At 40.4% G+C, this 26,491-nt stretch overlaps 1 protein-coding gene across 1 annotated transcript in view; it reads right to left on the reverse strand.

Moving 5' to 3' along the window:
* LOC117550871 (serine/threonine-protein kinase 32C) overlaps positions 1-26,491 on the reverse strand; it is a 141,046-nt gene that overhangs the window by 70,487 nt on the left and 44,068 nt on the right. The window contains exon 2 of the mRNA XM_034223440.1: positions 18,965-19,020. Coding sequence (XP_034079331.1) covers positions 18,965-19,020 — 56 coding nt within the window. The remainder of the gene's footprint in view (positions 1-18,964; positions 19,021-26,491) is intronic.

Genomic DNA, 26,491 nt, shown 5'->3' on the forward strand with positions numbered 1-26,491 from the left:
GATTTCACGTGACACAAGATTTCCTGGCTGAGCAATAATTGGTTAGACACAATAACACAAAGACCGAATCCCTTGAAAGGTAAATATATACTTTATATTCCTCTGTAGTGGACTTACAATCACAGTGCGGAATCGCACCAATTTGATTACTAGTAGTGTTGTAGTACTCGAGACCACTATTTAACGGTCTTGGTCTTGCCTCGGAATCGACTGTATTTGGTCTCGGTCTTGTCTCGGACCTATAGGTCTCGAGATTTTATGTCAAGACCGGTCGAAACTGTTCTTATTATACATCCATGGTCGAGACCACGGCTGTTGCTGGAGATGTGATTGGATGTAAAACAAAAATGAAACCAATAACGTGACTTCACGTGACTCCGAATCTTTGCCCTCATGCGCCGCAATGTTTGTAAACATGGCACTGGTCTATACCGGCTGCTACCCCCTCACCTCTCCCCGTTTACACACACTCAAACGGTCTTGCAGTGAAGATGTCGCAAAGTGTGTTCACTGACGCAAACTCCTGAATGTGAGAGAGAGGGGAGAGAAAGAATGTGTGTTAAAGGTTTTTTTGTTTGTTGCCTTGACCTATATACCGTAACATGTATATTATGATGTTTTATATTATGTTCTTATTATTTTATTGTTTTTATATGAAAAGTATAACTTTTTGAAAAAATATGATGAAGTTGAATTTATATCTTACGTATATGTGTCTTGATGATGTGGATCTTTCAGATCAAATTGACTATGGTATCTTACACATGGTATAGTAAGTGTATCATGTAGTGTTGGATTCATAGTAGTCTGGTTCCGGTCTTGACTCGGTGTCAACCTCTTAAGGTCTTGACTTAGTCTCGACCTCTTAAAGTCTTAGTCTTGTCTTGGTCTTGCTACTCTCCGGTCTTGGTAATGTCTTGGTCTAGGATAAGGTGGTCTCGACTAGGGCTGTGCGATTATGGAAAAAATCATAATCACGATTATTTGGGTCAATAATTGATATCACGATTATTTTGACGATTATTCATTGACCATTTATTAAACTTTAAAACAAATAATATTTTACCAATAAACAAGATCAACAAATATGTTGGAGCGCACTTCCAAAACCATACTAAACATATATTATTAATATGATAAATAAAAATAAATTAGACCAAAATAAATGAAATCAAACATGTTGCAGTGCACTGTCACAACCTACTGAAAACTCCTTAACATATAGCCAACATTTTGGTAAAACATATTCAACATATTCCACTCAGTTAAACGTTGAAGGCTGGCCAACCGTCATGGTCCAGAAGTAACAGGAAATAAATACAATAAATACAATTTAAGACCAAATAAAAATGTTTAGGCCACCATGGCAAATGCTGGTAGGGCTGCTCATGTCATCTCTTAAAGATTGTTCGCAAGAAACACCAGCCTGTTTACATGGTCTGGTTTCAGAGACGAGCGCAGGCAGGTGACAATATTGCCACCTGTACTGAAGACCCTCAGCCACGCCCCGACACATGGGGTGACGCCGGCCAATCACAAAGCTTTGATGCGTTCAAGTGCATTATTCTGGCACAGGAAGATTATGTTACAGGACATTAACGATAAAACAGAATATTGTTGTTCTATTTTTAGACACATCTCGCGATCGACTGGTTGGGCACCCCTGGGCTAGACCATAGGTCTGTTGTGGTAGCAAAGTAGTCAGCTGAAGCCACATCTCTCTCAACTTCCCCACGGCATTTGTCATATAGCGCAGGCAGCGCAGACCTGCTGAAATAATACCGAGACGGCATCACGTAACGCTTGTCCAACGTGTTGACAAGTTGCTTAAAGCCCTGGTTGCTAACAGTGCTAACTGGGCACATATCTTTAGCGATGTGAAATGTAATGGCACCTGTAATATCTCTGTGTCTCTGCGAGCTCGTCGCGTAGGCCGTTGCTCTGTACAATGCGTCCTGAATCGATGACTGTGATGATGTGGTGGATGAAGTCGAGCGGGCATCTGCTTTTTGTTGTATTACTGCCCGGTCGTATTGCACTTTGTGGTTGTATTTCAGCTGATTAAAGAGATTGGTTGTGTTCGCGTGTGGTGCCAACACAACCTGGTAACAAATCATGCACTGTACTTTGTTTTGCTCCACGTCGGACTCCTGAAAGCCAAAGTACTTCCAAATAGTGGAAATAGTTGTACCCTTCTTTTTAACTAGTTGCTGCTCTTGTTCTGACATCTTCGCTCGCGCTGAACCCTCACAACACATGTCACTCCCACGTGGCCGAGTGGGCATTTAGGGAGGGGCGAAAGCGCACCCAGCAAAAATAATGGTATTTTGTCAATTATGCTGTTTTCATAATCGTCGCAAACCATAATCGTAATCGCGATTAAAATACGATTAATTGCACAGCCCTAGTCTCGACTACAACACTATTGATTACATTGGAGCTAGTTTTGCGGCTGTAAAGCTTTATCAAAAAACGTTGTCCCCATTAGTCACCTAGATGTTTGTATAACTGATAAAGTAAATGATGGCTGGATTCCTTTTAGCTCTAGTTTCAAGGTCCTGTTGTTTTTCATGCTGCCGTACTGTGATGGTTCGCTGGGACACATCATTAATGTTATTAGCTACACCTGTGCTTTTCACACTATGACAAAGTGGAAATGTCACCTAAAAGTGTCACACACTCCTATTTCCTTCAGATGATTACTGTCAAATTAGTAACCCGTTCAGTATTTACAGCACAACATATCATATAAGTCATTATTATAAAATCCTTGTTACATCAAAAGCTTGACACAAGGTCTTTGAACAGACTGTTACTACTCTGCCTCTTTCATGTGTAGTACTGTAGCATGATATCGTATCTCTGGAACTCCTCAGAGTATCAGAGTCTGTCCTTGTGTGCCCGGCCTCTTGGCTAGGGAATCTCCACAAATACAAATAAAAGTCTCAAATCCCTTTCTGCTGCACTAAATCTTTTATACTGTATGATGAGAAATAGTGATTTAGGTAGGTCTGCGCCCAAAACCTCCGCCCCCAGCTGTACTCCATCTACCCACACCTCCGTCATCTTAATCCCAATGTTATTCCCTGCTTGAACATGCATGTTTTAATGCTCATTAGCTGGGCATATCTCTGAGCCACTAAAGATGCTCTTTCATGGGGTCCTTCAAAGCAGAGCATTGCAGCTAAATCCCAGGAATGACTTCATGTTGTTTACCCCCCCCCCGTCTCACTCCTCATCCCCTCCATTGTTAAGCTATAGTTAGCAGTCCTATCAATTGTTGTCAGAGGGTCTAAAGCTCCTGGGACGACAAGGCTTGCAGAGAAGAGGAAAGGGGTTGGGTGGTACATTTAGTGGACTCAGTCAGGAAGCTGCAGATTTGATGTTTTCTAGGTCAGGTAAGTGCCAAGTTGTCCGGAAGCCAGACAACCGAGACACATGGGGAAACACGAACGGATAGAAGACCACTGCCCGGGGGAAGGAAAAAGGAGAGAGAGATAAGGAGGGCAGCTTGAGTGTCTCCTTATAAGTTCAGTGGAAATGTACTTTACATTAAGAGCTGACATCAGGGCCGGACTGGGACAATAAATCAGGCCGGGAATTATACACCCAGCCAGGCCACAAACAGTTTTTTTTTGTGCCATTTTCCTGGATTTATTTGTCAAAATATACAGCGTTGCTGTGCAAATCTATTTAGGAACATATCCATTTGAACATATTTTAAGTGGAGGTGGACCTGAAATCCTCTAGGGGGGTCCGGGGGCATGCATCAATCTGGTGCACTTTGAGGGGGAAATAAAGAGACTACACCCATATGAAACAGAACTGTATACATTTAAATAATCATAAAAACCTAAGTACATGGCCATAACCAATAACATACCATATCCAATATGAAAAAACATTTATTTGTTTTTGGTTCATTTATAGTTGTGAGTGTGTCTGGGCTCCTGAACCAGCCTCACTCGTCTCCCCCCTCTCCCCCTGCTCCTCTTTGAGCAGCAAAGACTAGTTTTAGCTCTCAACAAGTTTTTTAAGTTTATCTTACCTTTTTTCACCTAGTTAACTTTTTATTTTTTATTATTCATGCATATTTTACTAATCACTCCCCCTTCAAATGGAAATATATGTTTACATAAATGGTGACCAAACCGTTTGAGACCCACAGAGAACTTAGACTAAGTTAACTATCTAAACACTCAGAGTCCTTTACCTCACCTGAGCTGAGGTTATCAGTCTCTCAGTCTGACTGGAGAGGACTCTCCCCCACCTTGTTGACAGCTCATTATATCCGTTAGCGCAGCTAGCTAGCACCAGATGGTAACAACAACACTACATGTAACCGGTGCGCGCGCTTTCTCTCTCGCTCACGCCACACATACACACCCTCCCGAGCTTGAATGACACACAGAGACCAATAGAGGGCATTAGTGTATAATCTGTATGAAAGTGGCCATGTCGGCAGGCCACATCATGTAGACAGCCAGTCACCCTCTGTGAGGCAGAGTCAGACCCACATTTGAGTCAGTCAGACCCACATCGGGAAACCTCCCGGTCCTCCCAATGGCCAGTCCGGGCCTGGCTGACATGCATCATCCCCTCAGATGAACTTGTTTGTTGTCGGCTCGATGGTGCTACACTGATCGTCTGGGAGCAGTGATGGAAAAGAGTTGTGTAACTACGGGATAAGTTGAAAACATGCACACTCGTTTATTCTGCATTTGGGCAAGAGTGCTTTGAGAGAAGCAAGCGAGGCAAACACACTTTCAGGGTCTGATGAACATGTCATCCAAGGAGAAGAAGGAATCATTTCTCTTTCAGTTGGTTCATTCCACTGGAGGTCTTCAGCTCCAGCGCGGCTGCTGTCAGCCTGCAGGAAATGAGAGTGTTTACTGAGCTCGGCCAGCCCTCTGCTCCAGGATGCACTATTTCAGCAGACATGACCGTTAATAAGCATGGATCAGACTTCTCTCAGACTGGAGCTTTGTTGTACATCAGAAGAAGTGTGGGAATCATCTCGAGGACAGATGAATACAAATAACAAGATGCAGCACACTGTGTAAGCACATCAGGGCGGCACAGACATTGCTCCAACAGCCTGAGAGTGCCTCCGTCTTTGAAGCAGCCTGGAAACCACTGAATATTAGAGATGTGGTGTCGCTAAGGGGAGAGCCAGAAACTGTGTGGAAAATGGCTCTATGTCTTAACAATTTAAACAAACATACAAATAGTAGGACTAAAGAAAGTGCAGAGGATTAGGGTCCCACATTCATAAAAGCATGCCAGGGATTTTTAGTACTTTTACATATATATAACTGTAATAACAATTTTTGTGACAGTTTTAAGAGATATGAAAATATATGTGTTTAAAAAAACCTCACGATTGGTTCAAACAATGCTACATGACAGTTAATGAATGATACATTCAAAGAAATTAAGTGTACCACCTTCTCAATAATGGCATTCAGATAACGAGCAAAATGAAGATGTTGATATTGTTAGGCTAAGTTAATATTTTTATGTGCCAACAAATTTGTTTAATATAACTCAAATATCATGTCATATAGGCACAACATTATAAATGCAACACATAAGCTTTAGATAAGGTGTATTAGACACAGTTTATTTTTGCTTTATGTTAAGACAATTTTATTGATTTGTAAATATAAAAATGATATTCGCACCAAATAATCAACTTAGGGTATCTGCAAATACAGAGTTTTTTCAAAATGTAGAATCTCTAGGTCTCGCTGTATGGAACTCAATGAGACCATTATTATTTAAGGGAACATGAGGATAGGTTATGCTGTGACTGGAGCAGCAAAAAGTGTTTCATGATCTATTCGTTTTTGTAAAATCTTCTTAATAAATCATCGGCCATTTTGTCTATAAAATAAAAGATAGATAAAAGCGTCTAACAGTTTTTCGCAGAGTACAAAGTGGAAGTCTCTAAATGTCATGTTTTGTCTGATCAACCATCCAAAACCTGGAGATGTTCAGTTAAATGTCAAGTTTGACAAAAAAAAAGCAGCAAATCCTCACATCTGAGAAGCTGGAGCCTGGCATTTCAGCAACAGGCTGTGACGGATCGATGTTACTGATAAATCACCTCACTTATCTTAACATTGACGAATAAACTGTATTCATGGCCATCAGTCATGGCTGGTAACCAATATGTTTAATAAGGTCGTTATCGGTGCCGTTCCAGCCCAATTGGTGCATCTCTTGCTAATATTCTATAGTTGACATTCAGTGTGAACTATTGCTTGTCGTGGTTGCAAAAAACTGTGCACTGTGTTTCATGTCTAAAATTAACCAAAAACCCACTGGGAAAGGACACAAATTGAAGAAAATTGTTGAGGCTTGCCTCGTGTGGGCTTACCTCCAGTTGATATAAAAACACACAAAAAGACTTTGAAGTTTGTGGGAAAATATAAGGATGGCATAATGAGGATTACATGCATCCGAGGAATGTGAAGGAGACGCACACAAATTGCCCGAAGGCTTATCTCAAGTATTTTCTCTTTAGGTTTACTGGAGGTGTGACTGCGAGTTTCATTACAGGTGGGATAGCTCATGATCATGATAGATTAATATTTCAATAGCGCCATGATGCTGATTGATGCTGTACAGGTACTGTATAATAAAGCCTGTCCTCTTTAAAAATTAAAGCATAGTAGAAATCATTGGGGGATAAAACTGACCATTAAAATGATTGACATCCTGTTACATTGATCTTTGTCCTGCTAACTGCAGGCATCTGACAAGGTATTCTACCTCATGAGTCTGACAGCTCGCTCTTTTGTCCTGTTCGGGGGTTTCATTCCCTGACCCCTTTGTGAAAAGCAACGTCACTTAGCTCACCGTTCATATACCAATGGGATCAACTGCCACACTGACATGCATATTCCGTATTTGTCCTTTAAATGTATGAGCACTTTAGCTCCCACAATTGATTAATTCACTAAGCCCTGCCCCCATTAGATACTGCTGAGCTTTCTATTCTCGCACAGTATGCCATTACCAACACGCGTGGAAGATCTACTACTCATATATCTTAGTCACTCTATTAACCTGGGTCCTTGCCTTTTAACATCAGTAACTAGCAAGATTTTATCAGCTGTATCTTTCAAAACAATGAAGCTAACATGAGAAAAACATTGAAAACAAACCAATCAATCAACTGACTTTTTGATTGTATAAGCTGACTTGTGTAAAAACTTGTTTGTGTTGGAGACAAAACTCTCTCTGGAGGGAACACAGGGATTTTAGCCTTTGCAGACCATTTACATGCACACAAACCTATATAATACAAAAAGGGAAAACCACAAAATCAAAACAACAAAAATATAATATGGCCACCGATCTTCCTGATGGCTACTTGCTGGGTATAGTGCTGAAGACCAAGGCTTAAGAAACACAAAAGGTTAGCGATCAGTTGATCCACATAGAAAACATATAAATACAGAAAAAGCATTGGTCATATATTGATGTGCAGAGCTAGTTAGGATTAGTGTAATAGATAAGGTGAAACGTGAGATCATACTGTTATGTTCCTCTAGTGATTTTCTGCTAACATACTTACGTGTCACTGTTGTCATTACAAGAGAAAAGCATCAAGACTTGATGCAACTGATGCATTTGGCATAACGCTATCTCAGGTAAAGTTAGCTTGGGCTGCTCAAGTGAAAATCCTGAATCCAATATAGAGCAGGACAGAGCTGCTAAAGTTAGCCACACATCTGGTGGGGGCTATGGGGGTCTTCCATTTAAAGTGATGTTTAAAACTCAGTTAATGGGGCTCATTTTTATATTGCTTGAGTTTAGGATCGAAAAGTTCAGACTCATTTTTCAATAAATAATGCGCTTCCACAAACAACAACCAACATGATTATTACATTCAAATGAAGTACATTATTCAAGTTTACATTCACTTTGGATAATAACACGGGAGAAATGAGCGGAACGCTCTCTTTTCCTCTCCCCCCTCTCTCTCTCCTGACAGCCTGTCAGTATCTCATGCAGTTCACTGATCAGTACTGAGTGACCCGACAGTGAAGAATAAATATATGTATAACTAGTTTAGCTTGTTCCAGAGGTAGATACAATAGCTAAGTGTGTTAGGTCTAACTCTTAGTGCGTGTGTTGCTCCGCTCACCAGTCCGTCACAGCGGGTGGAGCTGCAGGATTTCTGCTTCACACACGTTGCATACCGCTATTTTATTGTCTTTTTCGGACACCTTGAAAAACTGCCAGACTGGTGATGCCATTTTGGCGAGCTTGAACAGAGAAAAGTGTATTCATGTATTTTGCGTCATGTGATCGGCTCTCCTAATCGGCCTTTATAGAGAGCACCGATCACACTATTAAGAGTGAATATCGGCCGATAATGATCGGTGGCCGATCGATCGGAGCATCCCAAGAAATTAGGTGTTCCCTAGATGCGGCGCGAGTTTGCTGTGTCTTTCCTTTTATATTGCATTTCAGACGTAGACAATCTAGTACAGTGGTTCTCAAATGGAGGTACGCGGACCCCTAGGGGTACGTTGGAGTACTGCAGGGGGTACGTGAGATTTATTTTATGTTAATGACAAAAACAAAACATAATTAATGCATTTAAACAAACTACTAATAATAGATTAACTACTTTATTCAAAGGTTTACAGTCATTCTGGATAATAAAATGGGAAAAATAAACAGGGTGCTCTCTTTTCCTCTCCCTCTCCTGACAGCCCGTCAGTCTCGTGCAGCTCGCTGAACCTGTAATGAGTGACCCGACAGTAAAGAATACATATATGTATAACCAGTGGCGGTTCTAGAACATTTTACATGGGGTGGCAAAGGGGGGGCAAGAGGTCATGCCAGGGTGGCATGGGAGGGCGGACACGGACAGTACGTGATATTTTACACTGTATTTAACCTATTTATTGTTAATTCATGCCCTAACACAAGTGTTCTTAATGCACAAGAGAATCAAGGTGTTCAGACAAACAATCGGGTGCCCTTTAAGTCCCCCAAGCTTACTTCAATAATTTTAAATGAAAGGAAACTACAAAATGTATTTTAAAGCAATGAATTAATGGAACAGGTTGTTTTGCATTACAAAAAATGTGTTGTCTTAGTATTAGACAGACATATTTGCATGTCCTCACTAAGCATTATTACATATTAATTTAATATTAAACAAATCAAAATGGCCAATCATCCCAAAATGTTGCTGCTAATATAATCATATGCTTGTCAACTTTAACTGATCAAAAATAAATTCTGAAAAAATACTTGAATTATCTATGAAATTGCAATATTGTCCCTCAGTTTGTTTCAACCCCGTCACGCCATACCATTTACCCTCCTATTAAAATAATGGATCAGTCCATGTGTGATCTGCATTGAGGGAATTACATCACAAAAGTGTCAGTTTCTTCTCTTACCTATATTTCAGTTTTTGTATTTTCAGATTAAGATTGACAAGCTCAACATTTCAACTCTGTTATATGAATTAATAATAGTAAATAATTGTTTATTACAAAATAAACAATAGTTTTGCAAAATATTACAATTTTGTAATGTCCTTGACTTCCATGTGGTGCCATATCTTAGCTAAACAAGGTCTCATGCCTACTTTGTCAAAAACGTCAACCCTGTTACATTTTTTCAAGGAAATTCCTAGTAATTATTTATATTTTGAGCCTGAGGTGGGAAAATGTAAGTAGTCCACTACCAGATGTTATGACCAAACATTTTGGTTTCATTTTTCAAAGATATAAAGACCCAAAAGGCACCCGATTCAGAGAATACTCTAATTCTGCATACTGTAAGTACTTAGTTATAATTAAGTACACAAATGACATCACCCATCTCTTCAGAGAGCTAAAGGTGACCTGTGCAGCAACACATTTCAATCAATATTTGTCAATACTAAGAGCTGCTAGATTGTGCTGCTGTAATGGAATATGTAAGGAGAATAAGAACATACCATGTGGTCCAGCTGGAGTTTCATCTGCCTCCTGATCCCTGCCTCTGGCCCTCTTTCTGATACTTCATCTTTATTCCTCACATATATTTCTTCTTCTTCACTAATGTCTTCATCTCCTCCTCTTCCTCCTGCTCTGAGCCTCCTGGTCTCTTCATCTCCTCCTCTTCCTCCTGCTCTGACCCTCCTGGTCTCTTCGTCTCTCTTTTCCTTTTCCTCTTTCTGTTCGTCCTGATCACTTCTCAGATATGTCTTTGTGTTGTTGTTGAATCACCCCTATACTCTGGCCTGCAAGAGTCTACTTGTGAAAAGCACTGGTACAAATGCTTGTATAACTTTACACGTTAGGGCCATGTAGCCTAGCTAATAAGTAGCATATCATCAGAAAGTATTTATCAAACGCACACAGGCAGCTGTGTTTAGATCCAGTTTTTACGGTAAAGGATGTATCCTGGTTTCATTGATCTGGCCTCATTGCTGTGATGTGTAGTTTACATGGATTTAATAGTAGGCTACCGCATAGTTTAGCAAAGTGATCGATCTCCCAGCTAACGCCCCAAACAGCGCCCGTCTGTTAAACGCTATCGATTCAAACGGCAGCGTTTTATTAATATTTAGTTTCAAGCTCTCGTCCTTAGTAAAAACAAAACTAGTGGAAAGGGAAATGCTCCCAGGGGAAGCTGATCCATAGGTGCTGGGACAGCTCGCTCCCTCTCTACAGCTCTGTGAGCCGCGGTCTGTGTGAACGCCGCTCCGCAGTTTAATGCAGGGCCGTAGCTGCGTTTTTAACGGGCCTAAAATGATATTTAAAATGATTCACTTTTAACTAATGTAATGCTTGTTTCGTTGCTTGTGGAAATAGTGTAGGTTTGTTTTAGTACAGTTTTAGGGAAACAAAAGTTAGGGGGGCAGCTGGGGGGGCAAGGCTCTACAGTGGGGGGCAGCTGCCCCCCCCGTAGATCCGCCCCTGCGTATAACTAGTTTAGCTTGTTCCAGAGTAGATTTACTAGCTAAGTGTGTTAGGTCTAACTCTTAGTGTATTTTGGTCCGCTCACCGGTCCGTCACAGCGGCGGAGCTGTGATCCGGAAGAGCTGCGTGTTCTCCGTCAGCAGCAGCTGATCTGATATCTGATCTCTCTCTCGCGTCCGGTTATACTTCACTCACGTTTTTGTCCAAATCTATCAGATCTAGCTAGTTCTAGTTAATGATATGACTGCCTGCTTATCAAAGGACCTAAACAATAAGTGTTGCTTGGCAACGGCGTGTGGCCGCAAAATATAGCGCAGCATTATATGTTTATATGAGGGGTCAAAATCCGATGCTTATAACATGCTCATATCTTTTTTCCTCTTCATTCCCCACGCCCCAAAATAAATAAATATACACATTTTAGGAAAAGTAAGGAAGTTTGAGCAGTGTGGGTTTTATATGAACAGAGTTACACATATTTCAAAACGTGAAGTATAATAACTGCAGTTTGCCTCCCTGTCAGAATGACAAAGATCCTCAGTGAAGCACAAGCCCATGTTTCTCACTAAATTGTAAGTACAACTTATTAAAAAGATCAGTTCAATGCAACTAATGTCGTCTGAGTGTTATTGCATGATGTTAAAATTGGTTTGCCATGAATTTAGTGATGGATTGTAAACATTTGAAATGTAGCATTTAAGTGTTTCTCAGTTACAAGGTTGCTGTTTTAATAAACACCGATGGTGCAGCGCTGTACTGTACCTCTTTATATAGGCATTTTTTCCCTAACAAATTGTTTTTGTGCTGATCAGGGGGTACTTGGCGGAATATTTTTTTCAAAGGGGGTACATTATTGAAAAAAGTTTGAGAACCATTGATCTAGTATAGCATCACTGAGATAGTTAGCATGAATTGCAAGAATCACAGTCCAAGTAAGATAACTCAAAACCTTTTTATCAATTACTTACAAATATGATCTTATGAATATGATTTTAGATAGCGTAAAAGAAAATACCCACCCTCTAAAAGAGTTCTTGCAACATCCCCATGCATGCTGCTTCAGGACAGTAAGTTAAGATGTGCTTGGACAAATGCATTTCAGAAAAGGTTACTCTGACTCCCTTCTATTAGAAGGTTGTTATGTTAATGCATTTCAAAATGCAGCCATTCAAGTGGATAGTCCCTGATGTATCTTGACATTCAGCCTAGGGCAGTTGTATTGATGATGAAAGGACATATTTATTTTGCAGGTTGATGGAATTGTTATCTGAACTTTTAAAGCCAAATGAACGTCAGTTCTGTATCAAATTTGAATTAGGAATAGTAACCCTAGCCTAAGATAAACACTGAATACTGTCACACTTTTGCAATTCATTTTCCATGGAGCTGAGCAGATGTGGAGGTGGAACAAACTCTCTGTCCCTTTTCTGGCAAACACAGGCAGTCAAGTAAAATAATGATACATGTGAATACTACAATTCATTGGTATTCTCTTAGGGAAAAAGGCTTGATAGGATAATGAATACAAGCCAGAGTAAAGACCTATTATTAGTGGAAAAGCTACAATATTCATAATGCAGAGCTCATTAATGTGTGTAGTTGGCATACTTGGTTGAGGATAAAACAAGATGCAGACTGCGGTGAAAAGACTGAGATTTCATGACAGCTTCCTGGCACAACGCATCGCCGCCATTCATTTTCTACCTATGTACATCTTGTTTGCAGGAAGGTTAATATAAATGCCTCCAATTGCCATATTTGTTCTAGATTTGCCCTTCCAGTTGATCAGCTAATAAAGACTGATGGTAAAAAGATGTATTCACACGAAGAGTGTTTTTACACTTCAGAGCTCTCTGAATTTCAAACAGCTTTCTGAGTCCTGAAGCAATCCATATGGTCCCTGCTCCTTTTAATGGCCATGCAGTGGAGCTTTGCATTGCAAAGCCTGTACAGGTTTAATGTAATGGAAGAGCATACATTTCTAGGCTAATAGGTTGCCGGGGGCTACACTGCGGCTGGGCTGGGCTGCAAAGCTCCACTCTGCAAAACCAACTCTCATCTGATCTCTTCACACCTGCAGCTGGAAGGTTAGGAGGAGGAATCTGGCTCAGCAGTCAGTCTTTGTGGGTAGGCGGTCTCTGGTGGGCTTATTCACAAAGACTGCAATGTGGCCGTTGAAAGCACCATTATTTCGGGCAAGAATTGCATCCGCTATCAACCACATCAAGGTCCGATTCCCAAAAGAGGTTCCGCTAATGATATTTGCCACCTGATAATAATCCATGAGGCAAAGTATAAATGTTGCCTTTGTGTTAAAAATACACTAGGCAGAGAGGAAACAAAAATGTTGAGACTACGAGCTAAAGGTCCGGACCAATTATGTATAAAAACAATTGGATTCAGCATTGGAGACGGAACCGGAGGACTATTCAACTGATCTTTCTGGGCAGTTCAAGGTCCTCCAAATGAACTAATTCGCTGCTCTACCAACGTCTCTTGGACAATGCAAGTCTATGGAAAATGTATTTGGAGGCCCCATGTCAGTTCTTTGGTTTCAGCTTGTTGCTATTTCCAGTTCTCTTTATACATGTATGGTTCTGACCAACGTGCTGCAGAGGCATTCTTTAAAACTTCAGGTAAGAATTTTAAATGCGAGCAAGAGAAACCAAATTGGGATTTATTATCCCAGTCTGTCAGTGATGTTGGTGTTTTTTCAAAAACCTTCAGACTAGAAAAATATGGTTTCAATCGGAGTAAAGAAACATATATAATTCACTGCTGCCATGCTGACTGGAAAGTGTTAACGTGACCTTCTTTTTAAACGCACTTCAATGGCCATCAACTCTCTGAAGAGGCTTCTACCTTCACTGTGACCGTGTGTGTCTTCTTGCTGCTTTGAGAATTGTATTTGTGCAAGTTTAGATTCCCTAAAAGCCGTGATGCACTGAAACACTGAAACATTGACTTAAATTAAATGTATTATGTTAACAAATTTCACATAATGGTATTAGGTTAGTTGCTAGCATTAATATTAAGTTGAACCTAATATTTTTTATTTATATTATTATTTGTCCTTTAAAATCTGTTAACATCTAGTAGAACATCTGTTCTACTCCCACTTATTTCCAGCGCCTGTCTCTGTTCGTCTGTATTTCTACTTCAATCCCTCTCCTAATGAGGGTTTATTCCCACCGAAGTGTCTGCAGGCAGAGTGAGTGAGGATGCAGACGCCCCCAGCTGAGCCCCCACTCTTCTTCTGACCTCCCCTACCTCTCTCTGTTTGGATGTTTACCTGTCCATCTGACTGCTGCCATTAAGGAGCTGTCACTACAATGACTGTCGTGTCTTCCTCGAGTGTCGACTCCCCCACGAGCCCTCTCGCCGCGAGGGCCTTAATGAGCCCTGTGGCGGAAAGGATGAGATGGAGTGACAAAGGGGGGGCAAAAGTGAGATGCTCCTGGGGAAAAGGGAGCGCAGGAGAAGGCGAGCAACAGGGGAGCAAGCAATTATCTTGACTCCGGAGCTGTACATGGCCATCAAGCCCTCGAGCAGGCACGTTACAAACGAGATATATCCTGCACTGCTCGGGAGAAAAATCACACCCAGCTACCATCACTCTGCACACCCACCTTGTAGGGGAGAGATGCTCAAAACAGGCTTGGAGTGGGATTTCAAACAATATTAATGCCATATGTTATTCTTAATAATACTACACTGCTTTGCCAGCACAGGTTTCTTTACTGTCGAGCCCATAAAACACCCTGGAAATGAATTTACGAGAGGAACAGTGGGGGATAGAGAGAAAGTAGGGATGATACAAAAGGAGAGGAGGGAGGAGAGGTTCCTGTGGTGATATATCATAGAAATAGGAAAGAGGGGAAAGTGATTTGCAGAATGCAATAAGAAGAGAAACTCTGAAATGGAATAAACTAAATGCTCGTACAGACTGTGTTATCACAACTTTCTCTCTGATTTGAAAGCATGTCGATTCACGTTTCGCAGAAGAAGATTCATTGATAGATTACTAAAAGCAACATTATGCAACAATTATGTTATTTTTGTGATTTGGCCCACCTCCAGACTCAGAGCGTTTCACTCATACACATATGTAAAAGTGGACATGTTATGTTGTGTTATGATTACATTAAACTACAATTACTCAAACTAACAAGTTACAACTTATCTAACGCTCCTGCATATCAGAGCTGTCCTAAGCTCCTCTGCTAGCAGTTAGCGGTTAGTGCTTCTTTAGCTACAAGTAAAACCTTATGTCAATCAGTAAACTGGAGATGCCAGAGGTCATCAAAAGGAAACATTTGTTCACAGAATCTGTGGTTTCAAATTGAAAATGTTGTGCCACCCAATGCAAATATGATTACACTCTTCCCTTAGTGCACTGCATGTCATACACTGAGAACACTTAAATTCTGACCTAAGTTGTTACCTGGAATCGCACACTGCAGCTGTGCCCTTACCGGAAGAGACCATTGTACCTGTTAGCCATAAGTGGCTAGCTTGCTATCATTTGCATTAGGGAATCATTCCAGACTTCTCTATACACCCATCATAGTTAACAATGGCTTATTTTCAACACAAGTATAGTGGCATGTTTTATTAAACAATGGAACAAAACGCACACATAACGTCTTTAACCTTATCTCAGCTGATGGTAACATGGTGATGGTTGTGTGAGGGAAGTGTCCGACGTTCCACACTCAACTTTTCAACCATTATGAGTGCACCATTCAGGTACTCTAAGTGCATTGCATTATGTTATACATTGCATTTGGACACTTAACTAAAAGTGTGAACATTGCAACCCAGCACCTGTCTTGCACTTTGAGCTGTGCAGCAGCATTTGTTCATTTCAACGTGTGGCTGAGAGAGGAACATGCCATAGATAGAGCGAAGCTCTTCTGCTGATAGGGCCTGAGCAGGAGAGTGGGAGAGAAACATGGATACCCTAAAACTGTACGTTTAAGAAAAAAGAGATAGTAAGGGGAACATGACCTTTTACAGGTTTCCTATGCTTCCCCCTCTGACAACCTTTTATTTCTTTGCACCAACCTACCACACAAGTACCCGCTGTGCAAGAACGAGCCCTGCACAACACATTATCAAATGTGAAAGACACACACACACACCTTCAGAAGTGCACAGCAAAGAGCCCATTTTCCTAGAGCACCAACACAAGATCCTGTTTCACAGCGCTAGGTGTGAGGTAAATACTCTCTTCTGTTCTTCATGTTCTTTATATCCTAACCTTTCTTGTGTTGTGTTTTTTTTAATAAAGGGTTTATCTACATTTGACACTACTATAAAATGTGCATAGCTACATTTCATAGAGTAAATAATAATAGTAAAATGATAACATGTTTTTGTAGGCCGACCAGTAAGTTGCTCCCCCGACGAAAAGCAACAGGATTTTCCCACTGGATTTCTGAATAATCTCTGTAGCAAACACACATTTATGATTCTTACACGTTTTGTTCAGCAGGATAATCTTCACATATTAACACCATCTTTCTGCCTTTTGCTCATTGTTACACACATGTCTGCACAGCCCTCCACTTTATAATACTCATTTTCCTAAGTACTTGTGTTGTTTTTTAGCTTTTAAGGTTATTTGTATAGTTACATTTACATTTGGTGTAAATACCTTTTTTAATGCTAAATTGATTCTTAAAATACTTTTATTTTGTATTACCTACTTTGCAACTTGTTTTTTTAGATGTCCGCACCACCAAAGCAAATTCCTCGTACGTGTAAACATACCTGACAATAAACTTGATTCTGATTCATACGTATGATTTTTTAAACAAAATGAAATTGCCAGAAGTAAAAAACTAACGTTAGGCTACAAAGGAACTTCAGCATGGTCACATGACTTCACATCAACACTGCTAAGCTAAAGGTGGCTACAATTGTGATGACGTTTAGTAATCTCGTTTAGACGCTTGTTAGCAACCAATGTTTTTATGACACAGAAGCTTTGGACATTCACGAGTGGGTTATTTATTGATGAATGTGTAAATCAAAGATCTTATCTTATTTAAGTGAGTGTACTGTGGTACTGTGATATTACAATATAAATGAAATGGCATCGACTACTGTACACTATAATGAAATAAAAAGACTTGTAAAAAAAAAAAAAGATCTTAGATCTGCCTTGCCTTGCCTTATTTTAGGAATCTAATCAAAAGAATTTCAAAAAAGCATTGACTTTAAGAAAAGGGAACAGGAAGCAGTAAAATGCTAACTATTTTCAAGGGTTTATTCCTACACCACTCTATAATATCCAGTTGACGCTATACATTTTGGTTTAGAAATGGATGGAAATCCTAAAATAACATGTGTTCTTTTTACACACAATTGACAGTCTTGTTTACCCATCTTCTTTACTACATCCCCACTTACACAAACCCACACAGGCTTCAGTGCAGAGATTAGGGCTCATGCTGCTAAGTATTCAGAAACAGCAGGAAGACAGAATGAGGCCTCAGTGGGCCGGAAATCAGACAGGATGACCTCCAACAAGGACAAACCTGATCAGGACATCCCTGTGAGCATCTACCTGTCTGAGTGTGCTCTCTCTGTGTGTGTGTGTGTGTGTGTGTGTGTGTGTGTGTGTGTGTGTGTGGTGTGTGTGTGTGTGTGTGTGTGTGTGTGTGTGTGTGTGTGTGTGTGTGTGTGTGTGTGTGTGTGTGTGTGTGTGTGTGTGTGTGTGTGTGTGTGTGTGTGTGTGTGTCCATAAAAGCTGTGCGAACATGACTGTGTTACAGATATTGCATGAATGGGGGACACATTTGGAAGAAGCAGTTGGCTTCCCAAGGGGAAAATGTCCTAAAAGACTTTGATACTGAAACCTTTTTTGACACATTCATGATGTTTTTTAAGAGCATCTATCTTAGCCAGGAGAGCAGCTTATTTCAAGCTCTTTATGTTGCATTTAAGAACCATAAACATGAATGAACATGCGTTTCAATATGGCATTTATTTCCCCCTAAAATTAAATGTAGTGTAAATAATCTAATGTTAATAAAATGAGGTTGCCTTTCCATGAAGCTAGGCCTGCATGCAGTGTATTTCCAGGCTTACTGCAGATTCCCTTCAGTATCATAAGGGAAGTGGCAGCAGCTTGAGGGAACAAAGCAATAAGTAAGAATTTACATAAATTCACATATTAATGTATTCAGCATTAGGCAATGACTTCCCTTATAACAGAGGGACAAGTGTTTTGAGAAGAGCAAAGCAGAATGATTCTGCAAAGGCGTTCACAGACACGAGTATAATGAACAAACACTAGCCGTGATATTTGGGATTCCAAATGAAGATAAACTCTTCCAATCTCTGGAGCCCAACTGTCCGTCCACACACACACACACACACACACACACACACACACACACACACACACACACACACACACACACACACACACACACACACACACACACACACACACACACACACACACACACACACACACGGCCGTGAATTCATTACTAAAGTCTCACAAAGGCGTTCAATACGAACACAAAGGAGTTCTTCAGCTAACAAATTTCAGTTTTCTCAACAATGGCCACCAATGGTGATATTGGCCACTGAGAACAGTTTTAAAAGAACTACAGTCATTTGGTTTCAAAACACACATGCCAAGTTTCCCTTCATGCTGTATGAAGCGTGAACAATTGATGACAAATGTAGCCGCAGTGTAGTGCTGCTCTGTAATTTTGACGCTGTGTCAAAACTCCCAACAGGTTGGCTGGCATTAGCTTAAAAGTAAATTGGCTCTCCTCTAAATGACTTTAGAAAGTGTTACATAAGCCATATTTATAACTATTATTAAAATAGAAACATTATTTATCTTTTAAACACCATAATATCATGAGATAGCAGTGTAATCTCTCACAGCCGTTCTGCTTGCCCCTCTGATTCTTCAGCAGAGATAATGACTGTTGCAGCTAAACGAGGGAACAGAACACGCACATCCACTGAATGAAAAATGGAGGTCACATTACCTTTCCAAAGCTTCCTTTCCCAATGGCCCGTAATATCTGGAAGTGGTCAAAGTTCACTGTGAAGAAAAAGAGAGGGAAGAATTCAATCATAACGTATCAGCACGGAGAAATCTCTGCTTTTGGTTCGACTCATTTAACATCACTATGAGGGTAATGTGCTGACTTTAAGCATGACTTTGAAGGTGTTCACAGCTACATCAAATGAACGGTGGAGGAAAAACATTTCTGGTTTGCACAGTCCCCCTTCTTTTATGGGAAAGAAAGTTATTGGACCAGTTAACATAAAGTCATCGCATTTAATGGTTAGTAGCAAATCCGTTGCATCAATAACTGGCTGAAGTCTACAACCCACACACACCAGCAATTCATTCCCTGGAGATGCTCCACAACTGTACTGCAAGTATCTTTACTTTTTAATACTTTCGTTTTTTGCCTAGTCTTTATCAACACATGCTCAGCTAGAAGGAGGTCAGGTGACGGACTTGGCCAATCGATACAATTCTGTCTTCAAAAAAAGTCTTAATTGTTCTGTCTGTAATAACATCAATTTCCTTCAGCATAGTCCTAAATAACACAACTAAGGAGGCTTTCATATCAGGGATTGAAGCCTAGATCGGAGGAAAATTCAACAAAAGTCCAGTTTGTTTGTTTGTTTTTTGTGTACATTGTGTATCTCGAGTACAGTTCCAAAAGGCATATAAAACTGTACAGAAACACCAAAGTGGACCACTTTTAAACAGCTTTTTAGTCGGCAAACCATCTCCCCTATAATCTTATGTGTAGAAACACTGATTCTCAATCCTCTGAACTACACAACCATGGATACAAAATTAGGAAGCAGAAAGGAAATATTGGGATCTTGAGATTGGCATGCTTTTCAAGATTGTAGTGACTGAAATGTCCTGATGATAAACGACGTGTATTAAGGTACAGAACCAATGTGGTGCCTCATGGTGGTGCTAGATGAATCGTCAGGGCCCAAGAGTTCAAAACTTTTAATCCCTATCTGATCAAATCAGATTTGGATTTTGGGGAGTTCAAAACCAAAAAACAGGATTAGGATCACTTTGATATCCGATCAGATCAGGAAATCCAATCCAAGCTTTAATCTGGATCACATCTTCAAAACGGGTAGTTCAAACCGACAACACAGGTTTGGGATCAATTTGATCCCAAAAAACTGGATTATCCTGATCCCACCAGAGGGGTGGATTTCCAGTGGATTACCAGAGCAAAATTTACTGTACAATTTATTTTAAAATATGTTTCAATTTAAATTAGATGGCAAAGTTTGTTAACGGAAATAATACACTATTTTTAGCCTTCATGGGAAATACATTTTATTTTCCATTTTTTGCTCACGTTTGTGGTGGCCTATTTTGTTTTAAACCAAATGTTGATGACATAAATGTATATGCTCATAAAAGTATCACAACAAAGATTGTCAATCACAAATGTAATTTAGATTAAATAAAAAATATCTTCAACAAAAAAAGTCCATCATCTGTCATCACCTTTCAAAAGTAATTGCGGACAATAGATGTCTCTGCAATGTGGTCTCTTGTCTTCCTTGTATTATTTTTCATGTCCACTAGATGGCGATTGGTAGGATTAAAGCACTGATATTCAGGATCTAGTCATCTTGAAAAGTCGTAATCTGGATCAGGGTGATCCTATCCTGAATTGCTTTGAACTCCAGGGACAAAATGTGTCCGATTTGTCTGATCCTGGATCACAAAAAATGGGATTTCAAAATCTGATCGGATCTGATTGAGATTAAAAGTGTTGAACTCCTGGGCCCAGGGGATCACCAAATCCAAGATTACTCGTCCTTCGGCCATTACGGATTAACTGTACACATTTTAATGACGATCCTGACGATCCTGATATATTACGTGCACTACGCTCTGCATCAGCCAAACGACTCGTTGCGCCCTCGCTGCGAGGGGGACCCAAGTTCCCATCCGCGAAAACACGTGGGTTTGCTGTCCTGGCTCCAAGATGGTGGAATGAGCTCCCCATTGACATCAGGACAGCAGATAACTTACACATCTTCCGGCGCAAACTGAAAACTCATCTCTTTCGACTCCACTTCGAGCGTTAGAACTATTAACGAAGCACTTTTATACTAATAAAGGACTGGCTTATCTAAAGCCAGTTGAGTAGCACTTGAAATGTTTGGCTCTATGAAACCTGATGTACTTATATGATTCTGTTTTCTTCAAGGTTGTGTCTTCCTGGTCGAATGTACTTATTGTAAGCCGCTTTGGATAAAAGCGTCAGCTAAATGCAATGTAATGTAATGTAATGTAATATTAGATATTACATATATCAGTGGAGCAAAGTGATCAATTGACATTATTCTAGAGAAATGCCGCGTGGCTAAAAAGTGCTCCTGAGCAGCTCTCCTATTATAGATTTGAGCACTTCTCAGCACGTATACCTAATAGTTACTGTTTCATTTGCAAACCCAATTGCTGGACTATGAGCCAAAAGCATAAAATAAATCATTGTCCTTATACTTTCTGGCTGTAGTATTGGTGAGATTGATTACGGTAAAGGCCTAGCTTTGGAATCAATGGAGAGAAAAAAGGATGTTTTCCACTTGAATAAAAACCGGAACACCATGGAGAAGCAATAGATTATATTCTGGTTCTGTCTACTCATATTTTTATGAAGCGGTTGAACTAATGAAATTAAAATTTATTTTTTAAAACTTCATATACTACACTGTTCATTTTACATCTATATTTAATTTAATATATCATTGAAAATAATAAATGTAAGTTATAACCGATTTTTTAAAAATTGTATAACTGTTTATTTTCTACTCTTTTATTTCTAATTATGTGCAATACTTGTTTTACAAAAAAATACCAAAAGAAATCCCAATTTGGGTTAATAAAGTATATCTTATTCATACTGTGTCTCATAACATCAAACTTTATACACATAAAACATTGTGTGCGTGGAAAAGTATTACAATTTGTGATAGCTGTCACAGATATTCGGACACGTTTAATGAAGCCAGCAGAGGTGTTATCAAGATCAACGGCTGAATGCTTTCGTTTTTGCAAACGAACTAGAAGAAATAAGAAAGGAGTATGATATCTAAATAAAAATGTTTAATTTGGACTTGAAGTTGATCTAGTCGGAGGATCAGAGTGGAATCAAGACCCCCAGCCCAAAGCACTGAAATCCTTCATCAGAGTGGATGTTGTTGTATCAGTTTGTGTAAGGGCACAGTTAGACGTCTCGGTTCATCCCTTCTTCAGTGGATGTTCTGCTGACGGATGAGTTGTCCTGCGTGTGGTACAGATTTAACTTCACTTCTGAGAGGGAGGATGGTTAGGAGAGGGGAGGAAAACAGCCTGGTAGAAACGGGAACAAAAACCTGTATAATATAATGCAACAAGTTATATGATATTTTAGTTATGGTGCATTATCTCAAATGTAGCTCATTTCTGCATTCATATAATCAAACCAAATCACTGTACTGCATTTTGTGTGCATTTTGCATTTCATATTTCTTGTTTACTTGATGTTACTCAATTATCTTCAGTCATAACATTCAAAGTGGCTTTACTGATGACAGCTAGAGGCGAGTTATGGTATAAATAATAAACAGCTGGGAAATTGGATAAGCGACACCTCGCTACTGTAAGCTCTACACTTAAAGAGCCTGTGACAGCATCCCAACAACTGTTGTGCAATGAAATATTGGGCTACTAGTCATCTCGAACCGTCAGTTTAAAAAAGAAGGTGCGATACCGTTCCGATAAATATCAATAATTTCGAACATCGCGGGGAAATTCCTTCGACTCATTTTGAAGTTTTGGGGGAAGCCGGAAGTGACGTCAAACGCTTCACTGTGCGGCGAGAGAGCCAAACACGGACAAAGTGTGTCGTCATGCGTAGAAATGGTGAATTACTGAGTTTAGGCACGTTAATAACGTTGTAATGAAGTTGACTACAGTATATCAGCGACGTGCAGTCAGGGGAGGCAGAGCCTCACCTGTCAAACTCCAATGTAACGGAAAAACAACTAAAGAAAAACTAAATAGTAATAATAACAAAATGTCTCCACTGATCTGTGTTGTAAATGTGATTTATGTTTGATTCCAATAGCTTTTTATAGTCAAAATCAGCAAATTTGCAGAGCTCCTCCGCTACAACTACGGGTAGCGATGAGAAGTGAGGCAGGGACGAGCTCTGCCTCTCGTAAGCCCACAGTAACTGGCTGGAGCGCGGGCACTAATTTAACGCGGGCACTTATTTTGTGAGCGCGCTCAAGCCAGTTACTGTGGGGTGAGGTGAGGCACAGATGAGCTCTGCCTCACCTCAGAATGTGTCACCCCACAGAAACTGGCTGGAAAGCGGGCCCTAAGCGCATGCCTGCACCATCTCACTGTATGTCACCAATGTAATGTTTGTAGATCCCTTTATTACATGTATCCTCGCCATCCATAGTCTTTAAATAACTTATTTCACGTATATGATATTTAGGCTCGCTGGTCTCATCATACAACGGCAATGAAAAAAGCACCAGGGGAGGCAGCCATAACCTCTGCCGCACTGAAGGGGGCGCAAGTGAGCCCACAGGTTATTGTTGCTACTGTTATTCCAAGTAGAGACGGGGTAGACCATGGCGGTAGACGCGACGCAAACAACAAACTAGACTTTTGAAACTAGAGGAAGATAAGGAGGACTTTTACAAAAAAGTAATAGAGATGTTGTCCAGAAGAATAGCATGGACTTAATCTTCAAGTCAAGGTAAGACCACAATTGTAATGAAAATGGGATCTTACTAAGAAAGAACAATCCAATATTTAGATGTTGGGTATCATTTTTGTTGAACGGGCTCTTTAAAATGAATCGAAGCATCAGACTAAAAAAGCTTTTGAAAATAACCGAATATGTCGATTAAGGTCAAAATATGATATTTGTAAATCTGACTCTGAAAGAGTCAGTGCCTCACCAGCCATGAACCTCACCGCACGTCACTGCAGTATATTCATATTTGTCAATGCTTTCATGTCAATTCGGCGAACATAAACATAAATAATCGTGGTGATGAAGATGATGATTAAATTAGGATTAAAAATCGATAGTGAGAGCTGCTGAATTTGTATAAATGTGATATAAAAACAAATCGATTATTTTTGTAGTTGTAAACTCAAGTGGATGAAACTACATTTATTAGTGCTTTCATGTCAATTCGGTGAACATATGATACATTAAATGATCGTGAGATCTAATGATGATTAAAAATAGTTTGTTTGAGCCGGTCTGCATTTCCTGATGAGAAAACAAACCGATGCTTTTTGTAGTTGTAGTACACCAACATGGATTAAACGTGTGGTTTGTTTACCACAATGTTGGGGAAATGAATGGATAAAATGCACGGATTATTATTATTATTATTATTCGCACTCCGATCGGGACACTAGGTCCACCGTTTCCCCGCAGCGAGGCTCCCCCCGTTGACAGTTTACGTGGGCTGGGCTGGGTGCAGTGGCGGACTGGCCATCGGGACGAATCCCGATGGGCCGGTACCGAAGTGGGCCGGTCGGATAAGTCACTAGCACATCCCCCACTACCCCCGTTGACAATTTACTAGCGGTACCGAAGTGGGCCGGTCAAGAGTCCCGGGATGATTTTTAGTCCCATTCCACCACTGGCTACATGACCGTATGATCGCCCATATTGACGCACCTCATTCCTAATCTTCTAACAGATACAACATAAAGCGATCCTTCAGCCTCATATGAGCTCTCAGACACGTTCAAAATTAAACTGTCTGAGCTGTCTGAGCTTGCTGCTGTGTGCGCCATCGTGCGTTTACATGCAGATGCTGGGATCCGGAACGGTGCAGCTGGAGCGCTGTGCCCGCAATGACGTCACACATAATTTGGCGGGATTTGAAGAATCCCCAAGAAGATCCAGAAAATGGTCAACATTGAAGGGCAGATTAATGGTTATCAAAGTACAAATATCCAAAATCAGTTCAGTAACGGTTTTCAAGGGGACAATATTTACTCAAATTGATGGGTTTGAATGATGGGGGAAACTCGTGTCACAGGCTCTTTAAGCTAGCTTTAGCCTTACAGACTGATAGGACGGGCTCATTCACATCCGTGAATCCTAAATATTAAAGTTCTACGTTTTTAGGATTATAATATTAGAAATGATATTATGTGTGTTGGGCAACAATCTGGCAATTTTGATTAGTTTCAGGACGATTCAATATATTTAAATATTTTTGCGAGATTGTGAACAAGGAGTAAAAGTAATTTTAACATCTACAGTAAATGTAATAAGGACTAACAGTCATAGTACAAAGACCAATTCAAAATATGTATACAGTAAATATATGCATTACTTTTTCGCCATATGTTACTTTATGTCCATATAAAACGTAACACATTCTGCCAAAATGATTAATCGGTACTAGGGTTGCATATCGTTGACTTTTTTACGATACCGATACCACTGAACGATACCGATACTCGACCGATACATAACGTGATACTTTCATGTTGCATAAGGGACAAATTGAATCATCCCGCAATTACTCCCATGAAGCGATTCATGATATAGTTAACATGTCAAATGAATATTAAATTCAATTGTGGGACTTCGACCTTTTAGTACTGAACAAACAATGAAAAACACATTTGACAACACAGGCTTGAAGACTGTACATTCCTGTACTCTGATTTTATGTGACAGTAGCAAATGTTTTGAGAGGTTGGATGTGTTGCCGCCTTACCCAGAAATAAACTTCTTGCAGCCACACTTTAGATTGCATTGGTGGAACAATGTTTTTTAATGTTTTCTTTCTTAATGTATCTAAAAGGTTTGGACTGAAGTGACACATTATTTTTGTGCGATACTTCTGATTTAAGCCAGAGAAATCAGTCAGGATATTGCTATGTACTGCACGTACCAATGTGCGCTGATGAGATGATGGGCTACCCACTGACCCACCTCCTCCTGATCCTCTTTGTTACTGATTGCGACTTGCCTCTGCTGTGTGTGTGTGTGTGTGTGTGTGTGTGTGTGTGTGTGTGTGTGTGTGTGTGTGTGTGTGTGTGTGTGTGTGTGTGTGTGTGTGTGTGTGTGTGTGTGTGTGTGTGTGTGTGTGCCATAGGCAGATGTGAGCGCAGCAGGCACGACGCTAACTCATGCCGCTCCTCCTTAGAAGTCAATCATCTTCTGAAGCTTACATCCTGATCTGCTCAGTTTCCCCCCCCCCCCGTGTAGACAAGGAGTGATAAGGAGAGACGACGGCCCATGCTGGTCCCCCCCCCCCCCCCCCCCCCCAGCAGACCTACTGACAGCTGACCTCTGCCCGCCCGGGCTGGATGAGCAGGAAAAAACTCCACAATGATATTTTTGTTTCCAGACACAAGGTGTGGTCTGTGTCTTTCTGGATGATGGGCTAATCCAGAGTGGATGTCCCTTCTCAGGGTTTTGTACAAGGCTAATCCTCTCATATGGCATGGCTCTGTGTGCACCCTGCCG

The sequence above is a fragment of the Gymnodraco acuticeps genome, unplaced genomic scaffold (genome assembly GCF_902827175.1).
Source record: "Gymnodraco acuticeps unplaced genomic scaffold, fGymAcu1.1, whole genome shotgun sequence".
Classification (NCBI taxonomy): domain Eukaryota; kingdom Metazoa; phylum Chordata; class Actinopteri; order Perciformes; family Bathydraconidae; genus Gymnodraco; species Gymnodraco acuticeps.